Below are 9,899 nucleotides of genomic sequence, written 5' to 3' on the forward strand. Positions count from 1 at the left end.
GTTCATCAGGTGCCTGCCCTCCTCTGTGGCTGGCTGGTTTGTCATCAGGACACAGTTTTCTCGAATGACTGGATTCCTGGGTGCTAACGGCCAAGAGATTTCTTGTCCTGATCCAGGAAGCTCCTATATGCTCATCTTAAACTGGGGTTCTACACATTTTCCATCTGGGAACTATTGATTATAATATAAAATCTCTGGAGGTCAGTGATCTGCCCCATTTTATCTCAAATCTCTCTCTATAGTTTCTCAGTAGGATAATTGGGAGAAAAGTTGATGTTTTGGTTGACATCTCACAGAATTGATAATTCATTTGGATTGAGCCCAAGTAAACTACTCATTTCTGCCTGACACAGCAGAAAATATTCCTGCAGCTGGAAAGGACCACAATAATCCCAGAGTTTAACCTCTTGGATCCTTGTTGAGAATCTCCACCATCAGAAACTCAAGCTGATTGTGGAGAAGTTCCAGGCAGAGTCTCTGGAGTCAGACAGATCTGCCCCTTCTAATTGGGTAACTTTGGGCAAGTGACTTAAACTCTCTGAAGTCCAGTTTCCTGATGATAAGTTCAGGTCTCATAGATCATTGTGAAGATACTTAATGGAATAACTATGAAGTCCTCAGCAAATACTTGGAAAATAGGATGTGACAGTAAATGGTAGCTGCTATTATTTATTACTATTCTCACTCAAGAAGAAGTTAGCTGAGCATCTGTCAGGGATCTTTGCAGGATGGAGGACCGAACTGGATGACTTAACACACGTCTGACTCAGATAGCGCTGGGGATGAAGCCCACCCCTCCCCCTATTGTAGTTTGCTCCTCTGAGCCTCAGTGTTCTCACCTATAAAAATGGGGTTACAAATATCTTATGGGAATTTTATAAGGATTAAATATAAAATTGCAGCACTAGATGTGAAAACATCTACACATAGTTTATTCATAATAGCTACTCAGGGATTTCAGAAATTGTTATTATCTATGCTGGAAGGCCTTAGATGAGGCACCGGGCTCCTAGGAGGGACCAAGAGCTCTCAGGGTAATAGGAGGCTGGTGAGGGTGGTGGCTGGACAGAGGTGTTAGCACCCTCACCTTTACTGAGCACCTGCCGAGGGTCAACCCTGTGCTGGGGACCCTGAGAAGCCTCGCCAGGTGCTGGCCCCAGGAGGTGCACAGGTTTGGCGGGGAGGCAGACGGGGGCCATGTAATGGGGTGGGAGCCCTCTTTGAAGGGTGAGGACGGTCGGACTAACTGTCGGTGTCTCTCCCAGGGCTGTGGTCTATACTCTCCCTGTTGGTGACCTACTTCCACAGGAGGATGCTACTGTGGCTTCTTCTCATCTCTGCTCTGGATCTCGGGGCCTGGGGTGAGTTTCTTTCACTGGGTCACAAGTGCTTTTGGCATCAGCCCCAGCCTGGTTTCATTTGGAAATCATCCTCTCCAGGGTCCTCACTCCTCCCCACTAGCTATGTTCCCCTTCAGAGCCTGGCTCAGGTGCCCCCACGCCCTGCTGAGATGGGCTTCCATCCTTAGCAGCCTCTCCAGCCTGCCCAGCGCACCTTGGCTTCAGTGTCATCGTCAAGTATTTGCTCCTGATGATTTCACAGGACAGAATCTCAGACCCATGGTGGAGACCCTTAGCAACCTCATCCTAAAGACAGAGAAACAAGCCACATTGTGGCAGTGGCTTGCCCAAGGTCATCCGACAATTTTGGGGTGGCTGCAGAGTCTAGTGGCTATCAACACAGCTCTGGGGTCAGACAGCCTGGGTTGGAATGCAAGTCCACAGCTTAAGACCCATATCGTCTTAGACAAATAACCTCTCTGAATCTCAGTTTCTCATCTGTATAGAGGAAGTAGTTGATTTGCTTTGCTTATCTCACAAAGTTGTTTTAAGCCACAAAGCTGATAGTGCCCTTGAAAATGCTTTGTACATTACAGAGCCAGCCTGTGAGAGGTGATGTGGGTGACATTGCTGGTTCTAGTGGCTATTGCCTCCATGACCTCTGGTACCGAATAGGCAGAGGGGGATGCGGCATGTTCGTGATGATTAATCCTCCATTAATCCTATCTAAAAAAATCTAGTTTGTGAGGGCAGTCACAACGATCTGTAAATTTCTGTATTTCAAGAACCTTGTCTGGATCACTACGTGCTTAATATATGAATACGTGTTAACGTGATGATGGCCATCTTGGTACATGACACTCTGATCTATTAATTTGTATACCAGTGAACTAGGAAAGGCAGAGCTGCTCAGATGAGGAGGCAGGAGAGACTGCACTGAGTCTGAAATGGAGGGAGGCTTGGGGAGGATGGGGAGAGTAAAGGTCTCATTGGGGCAGATGCGAGAGGCAGAGGTGGAGTGAGGCCAGATGCATCCGTGGTTTTCCTCTTCTTTGTTTCCTAGAGGAAGTCAGGTGACTTGGGGAGGCCCAGAGGCTGTTGGCTGGGGGGGACGGGGGGATGTGGAGCCTCTGCCTAAGAGCTGGTCCAGGTGTTCTCCGAGGATCAGCACCAAGTGCAGTGTTCCTTCCCAGGGGATTCCCCACAGTTGTCTTGGAATGAAACCCAAGCCAGAGGGCTGTCAGAGAAGCTTCTGGACCTGTTTGTTGGCATCTCACAGCTCATTCTCAAGGGTCGCAGTGGTGAGGCCGTTTGGGGGTGGCCTTGGGCTTCTTAGGGGGCCAGAAGTATTTCTCAGGACGTCACTATGGCTGGGCTGGGTGGGGTGGAACCCCAACTATTCCCCTGGATTGTCCTGAGTCCTTAGGCAAAGCTGGGTTCTAGGAAAGAGACAAAACCCAGGGAGAAAAGACAAGGGTCCCAGTCCCCAGCTCTCAGGGTGGAAACACTGCATCCCTCAGACAGCTCCTGGGAGCCCCCAAGTAAGGATAGTGAGGGAGAGCTGGGGAGGTCCTGGGTCCTCTGTGGGGCTCTCACGGCCCTGCCCACAGTGTATTTTCATCTGAAGGAGGGAGACCCGTACTCAGTGTTCATGGGGCTTCCTGTGGGCTTTGCCGGGGAGAGTGAGGAGAGTGGTTTGAGGAGAGTGGCGGAGCTTTCCTCAGAGAGTCATGTTCTGAGGGGACAGCCGATGAAAGGCAAGTCAGACACCGGGGCAAATGCCAGTGGGCACCACGCATCCCGAGGCATCCATGCTGACGTGCTTCATGAGAAGTAGGCTCAGAACCCCGGGGTTGGGCGGGGGGTGCTGCTGGGACTGCTTTCTGCAGGCAGAGAAGAGGTGAGGATGGGCAAAGTCCTCCAGGGAAGTATAAGGAGGAAGTGTTTGGAGAACAAGGCCACTTGACTTCCCAGCCTGAGTGTGGAGTCTGCATGGGGATTCGTTTTACCCTAAACAGGATATGGAGATGGGAAGGGGTGGCTGTGGTGATGCAGGCCTCCTCCTGGGGCCTCTCCCATCACAGAGGACCCAGGGTGGCCTGGACAGCCTGCGGCGGACACGGGCAGGACCTTAGCATGCCAGCCTGTGGTTCCCCCCCGAACCCCCCACCAGGTGCATCCACCGTTGTCTCCCGCAAGGAGTCGGGGTTGAGATTCCTGACCCGCAGGGCCCAGCTGACCCGGCCTGTGGCCTGTGTCATCATGGACCAGCTTACGGAGGTAGAATGCCAGGAGCAGAATATGTGCAGCTGGAAGCTGCGGGGCCTGCAGTCCCGTTCAGTCTACAACACAGGCTGGTGTGATGTGGCCTACATGTAAGAGGCTGGTGGGGTCCCCGGAGCCCACATTCGAGTTATCCCTTTGGGGGGGGCCTCCTGCTCCCCCTTCTCTGTTTTTCTTAATTTCCCATTCATGTTGCTTTTCTAATGAATTAAAAAATGCTAAACAAACAAAATCGAAAATCCCCCAGGGGTCATGAGGAAGACAGCTCTGAGCCATGTATGTCGTTGTGGTCTTAGCCTCTGGGAGCTCCCGGAAAGAAGCAAGAGAGGTCTTGTAATAAGTACACTCGCCCCCTTGGAGCTAGAAGAATATGTCAGTTTACAAAGGTCTTTGCAAGTATTACTCAAGTAGGCTCTCCCAGTCACTCTGAGGAATGGGCAGGAGAAATATTACCACCCCTGTGTCACAGGCGAGGATGCTGTGGTCTGGAGAAGTTAGAGAATTTGCTCAAAGTCACTCAGCGAGGGAGCATGGACCCAGAACTATTCCCAGACTGCCTCCTAGTCCTGCCTTGTTCCACTTCTGCACACAGACAGGGCTTTTACCCCGAGAGGTACCAGGTACCCTGAAGGGCCACCTCATAGTGCGACTGGGATCCCATAGGAGATATCCCACTGGGGATGCAAGGAGGAGGGCCCCGTGTTAAAAGCAAATGTGTGAGGCAAGGAGATGCTTCCGTTGTGTATTGAGTACCCCGTCTGAGGATTATCTGTGGAGTGGAGGCCCACAACCTCCTCTCTTCCCCTCAAGAATCAGAATATATATGTATTTGTAGAAGAAGACAGAGAGAGAGAGGGAATGGTGCTCTCCCCGCTGAATTCTAAAGACAAACATAAATGCTTTCTGAATTATCCACTTTGGAAAGGATAACCCACATTTTCTTCTTGATTTATTTTTAGCTGCAAATAAGTAAAAGCAGCTTGAGGCCCCTGTTTTAGCCACCAGAGCCCCTGAGGGCCAGGGTGGGGGGTCTTCCCGTCCACCCTCTATGGATGCTGCTGTCCCTACCGCTCAGCTGCTGTCCCTACCGCTAGTGCCCCCACCGCCCCCCCATTGTCACTGCTGTGTTGTCTACTTCAGCCACTGCATCTCGAAGTCAGGTTTTTGCAGTGACAGTGTAAGAGTCTCCAGTTTGTACCTTGCAGCTGCTGTAGCCATAGGGGCTATTTTCACATTGAACTGACCAAAGGCTGCAGGAACAGAGCAGCCTGTTGAAAGTACTCCAGCAAAGCCAGGGACATGGCGGACACCCTGAGGCCCCAACCTGGTCCTCAGACCAATGTCAGCACAGGGTGGGAGGTCAGCCCTACTCCATTCTGGGTCTCTGGTGACTTCAGGGAAGTGTTCTTTCTGTGCTCAGCTTGCTGTGGAAATTCATGACCTATTAAGAGCTGAATATGGCAAGAGTTGTGAAAACATCAGTTTTGAAGACTGTAACTGGAAAGTGGATGATGAGAAATTTATAACGAGGAAGAAAGAAAGGAGGAGGTAAAACAAACAAACAAAAATAGATATATTGGCTTCAAAATATAAACTGAGAAAAGGAACATCCTAAACAAATTTCTGTGATAAAGAAGAGCTTAGGAATTCCTAAGGAGAAACTGAAGAAAAAGTTAACATAAAGGAATCCCTGAATTCAGGTTGATTGTTTTCAATGTTCAGGTGCTTGGTCCTATAATTTAAAAACATGACGAATGAATTCTCATGCCCTTGAAAAATGTCGAACAAATGTTCTCAGGTTCTTGAGAGTCACACATGTGAATTCCACTTTGAACCAAATGAGTATTTTAAAATGAGGTTCTGGGAAACACATGTAAACTAAGTCAAAACAAAATTTAAAATATATTCTCACATCTCTTGGAAGTCTGAAATGCGTTATCACCCTCCCTCCCACCGTCATGTCATTGAAGCATAGTATTTTTGAGCCTCTAGAACACTTTTCCCTTCTGAGGATGGGTGTGAAGTTTCCTGTTACAGGAATTTGCCATTAAATCATGTTTCCTTGCCTGGCAGCTTCCTGGTTGGGGACAATGGCAGGGTGTACAAAGGTGTCGGCTGGAACAGCCAAGGCCTGCACGCCCAGGGCTACAACAGCGTCTCCTTGGGCCTCGCTTTCTTTGGCAATAAGCTAGGTGATGGTCATCCTCTCTGTCCCTCTGCCAGGGAGTTGTCTACACTCTCTTCCTCTGCTCCGTTGTTTCAACACTCTTGTCTTTTCAGCCTCCATCATATTGTCCTCTTTGATGATGGCCCCTCTCTTGAAGTTCTTTTCTCCTTTGGATTCTATGACATGCATTTTTTGGTTCTCGTTCTCCTCTCTGGTCTGCACCCCTGTGAGACTGCTGAAGCCACCACTGACACTGCTTGAGTTCACAGTTATTGCCATCACTTCTGGAGTCTGAAGTTGACCCTGAGGCTGGGGCTTCAGAGGCAGGAAAACATGGCTTCTCTCTTCCTCCAGCATCTCCCATTGGTAGAACCCAAGCAGTGGCCAGCAAGCAAGTCTGGGAAATGTAGTTTGCAGGTTTCCAGCCCCCTGCAGAACAAAGGAGAGCACAGAGCAGGAATGGAATTAAGAGCCAATAGATAAATAACCGGCACTTGCCAGGACCCTTATCTGCCAACTGGGGCTAGTAATAGCATTTATCTCAGAGGTTTTCTGTGAGGATTACATGAGTTAATGGATGTAAAGAGCACTTGGCCACGTGTCTGATTGTAGAGGCTACTAGGTAAATACTGTCACCCTTTTCACCATGCTGGGGCATTCCTGACTTGGTCAAGTGGGCCTCCCTCTGCAAGTAGCTTTCACTGTCTCCCAGTGATTCCACCTAGAGATGGAGAGGATAAAGTTTAGTTTGGCACTTGCAAGAGGTCACCAACTTAGTTTCTAAGAGCTGTGTGCAAGTACTTCCTTGCCTTTCAGCTCCTCTGTGCTGGCTACTGGGCCAGTTTCTGCTCTTCCCACCCATGAATTATTCAGGCTCAGGTGGTCATCTTGTCTTCCCTCCAGGTCTAGACCATGTTGGAGCTTCTTGCTGACAGTTCTGTGCTCCATGTCATCCTCTTTCAGGCAGCAGGCCCAGCCCTGCTGCCTTATCAGCCGCAGAGGATCTGATCTTCTATGCCATAAAGAAGGGTCACATATCACTCAGGTATATTCAGCCACTTCTCTTGAAAGAAGACAGCTGCTTGGTCCCTCAACAGCCACTGATGCCCAGGAAAGGTAAAGCTCCTCAGTCCTGCCTCACCCTCCTCCCAGTTACCACCCAACTACAGCAGGGAATGCTTTTTCTTACTGGTGTTCATTGGTTTCTTGGACCAAGAACATCTCATGCTGAGAGCCGGAAAATTCTGAGAGGGCCCCTTGCTGGCCTCCTCTCCTTTCCACTAGAACCATATGGCCATGGAACCATACTTGACATAAATATATATGTACACACATTTTCACTCAATTAGCAAATATTTATGGAATACCAGCCACTCTTCCAGGTACTGAGGATGCAGCAGTGAACAAAACAGAGAAAACTGCACATTTCAGTGGAGAAAGATAGAAAATGAAGACGTCAAAAAGTCAAATATGTATGATGTCAAATGGCATGAGGACTATGGAGAAGAATAGAGCATGAAAATGGGGTGGGGTAAACATATATACATATTTGTGTATATTACATGAATACACATAGACATACACAATCTCTGTCATACACACATGTACACACATACACAGACACATTTCTAAATGCAAAAACAAGCCAAATTTCAATATGACCACAGCACTGAGAAAAACTTGAATTCACAGATTACACTGACATGAGTATGAATATTCCAAGAAGTGGGGTAATGAAAATTATGCACTATTTTGGAATGAACAAGCAGCAACCTAAAACCAGTACAATTATAAGCACTTTCAGAAGTTTAACACTCTCTGCTAGAGTGGACCTTTTCTTGGACTCAGGATACTTTTTTTTTTTTTTGCGGTACACGGGCCTCTCACTGTTGTGGCCTCTCCCGTTGCGGAGCACAGGCTCCGGACGCGCAGGCTCAGCGGCCATGGCTCACGGGCCCAGCTGCTCCGCAGCATGTGGGATCCTCCCGGACCGGGGCACGAACCCATATCCCCTAGCATCGGCAGGCGGACTCTCAACCACTGTGCCACCAGGGAAGCCCTCAAGGATACTTTTTGTTAAGCTTTCTTAGTTGTAAATCTCTAAATGAAGTTTTTCTTGCTTTCAGACAGGTGCTATCTTCAATAATGATAACTCTGACATTTGTAGAGTTCTTTAGATATTTCAAATTATTTCCATATGTGTGTGATAAGTTCAGAGAGTCAGCTGATTTCTGCATATGGTACACACACCTGCATTTAGTTGCAATGCATATTTGAGCATGTAGGTATACTTTATTTTTTGAATAAAATGGCAATGCCTCTGTATGATCAACAGTCCTTTCTCTTCTGTTCACATGCTGGTTTCCATAGTTGTTATCAGAACCTGCCGAATTTGCCTCTGCCCCTTGCTCCAGCCACCTGGCCCAGACAATTGCTATCAGGACCTTCCCAGAATCTCACAGAATCCCACATGTTAGGATGTGCCAGTGGGTGTCAGAGGTTAGGGAAATTGAGGAGTAACCAGCCTGCAGTTGTGAGATTGTCCACATGTGGGCCCAGGTGAATTCCCATTGCCTTGGTTTTTCCCCTCACCACAGCTTGCCCCAATATCATCACAAGGTCAGCTTGGAAAGTCAGGAAGACACACTGCCCTACAATGAACCTTCCGGCCAAATATGTCATCATCATCCACACCGTTGGGGCGACCTGCAACATATCCATGGACTGCCGGATCTGTGTCTGAGATATACAGTCCTATCATATGGACACACAGAACTTCTGTGACATTGGATATCAGTAAGTGGGATTGGTGGAAACTTGACCCTCCTTTTCTTCAGGGCTGTAGGAAGGAAGGCTCGGGGAGGGAGCCAATATTTACTGAGCTCTTCCTTTGTGCCAGGTGCTTTACATAAGACATCATATTTTTATTTGTGCAAGTTTCTGGACTGAGCATCCTTCATTTTTAATTTTTTTATTTTTGGCCACACCACATGGCATGTGGGATCTTAGTTCCCTGACCAGGGATTGAACCCACATCTCCTGTAGTGGAAACGTGGAATCATAACCACTGGACTGCCAGGGAAATCCCTGGACTGAGCATCCTTCAGAGCATAGCAGGGTTGGTTACCTCCCGTGGGTGTGTTCTCCACGAGTGGTTGGGAAGACTCTGAAAAGAAGACTTAAAACAACAGTGATAAAGCAAGAGTGTGAGACCATTATGGGAGGCCATTGAAGGACTGTGCCTTTTTAATGCAATCCCTTCCAACCAGCCAGAGACACAGACCCTGTTTACCACTACCCCCATCTGGCCCAACCCCAAACTTGCTGTCTCTGATGTTAAAATCCTGCAATACCTCTGGTATTGTTAACTCCATTTATAGACACAGGAATCTTTACTTTCTGGACCTCTTTTGCCTCCTCTCTACAGTAGGGACAACAATACTTTATCTATTTAAATATATAGAGTGAAATAAAAAACATGTTCTCTTTTGGTTCCTTTTTTTAAAAATTTAATTTAATTTATTTTTTATACAGCAGGTTCTTATTAGTTATCCATTTTATACATATTAGTGTATATATATCAATCCCAATCTCCCAATTCATCACACCACCATCACCACCCCCCACCACTTTCCCCACTTGGTGTCCATACGTTTGTTCTCTACATCTGTGTCTCACTACCTGCCTTTCAAACCGGTTCATCTGTACCATTTTTCTAGGTTCCACATATATGCATTAATATACGATATTTGTTTTTCTCTTTCTGACTTACTTCACTCTGTATGGCAGACTCTAGATCCATCCACTTCTCTGCAAATGACCCAATTTTGTTCCTTTTCATGGCTGAGTAATATTCCACTGTATGTATGTACCACAACTTATTTATCCATTCATCTGTTGATGAGCACTTAGGTTGCTTCCATGACCTGGCTATTGTAAATAGTACTGCAATGAACATTGGGTTGGATGTGTCTTTTTGATTTATGGTTTTCTCAGGGTATATGCCCAGTACTGGGATTGCTGGGTCATATGATAATTCTATTTTTAGTTTTTTAAGGAGCCTCCATACTGTTCTCCATAGTGGCTGTATCAATTTGCATTCCCACCAA

General features: G+C 47.4%; 1 protein-coding gene across 1 annotated transcript; it reads left to right on the top strand.

Moving 5' to 3' along the window:
- Positions 1 to 1,312: 1,312 nt before the first annotated feature.
- On the top strand, positions 1,313 to 8,590 carry LOC309958091 (peptidoglycan recognition protein 3-like; the record flags this gene model as incomplete). The annotated part of the gene is given in 7 exon segments (XM_082833727.1): positions 1,313 to 1,361; positions 2,534 to 2,641; positions 3,514 to 3,715; positions 5,697 to 5,815; positions 6,754 to 6,906; positions 8,388 to 8,530; positions 8,534 to 8,590. Coding segments are annotated over 7 exon segments (831 nt in total).
- Between the last annotated feature and the right edge of the window lie 1,309 nt (positions 8,591 to 9,899).

This window comes from Leucopleurus acutus, assembly GCF_964270905.1.
Source record: "Leucopleurus acutus genome assembly, chromosome: 2".
Classification (NCBI taxonomy): Eukaryota; Metazoa; Chordata; class Mammalia; order Artiodactyla; family Delphinidae; genus Leucopleurus; species Leucopleurus acutus.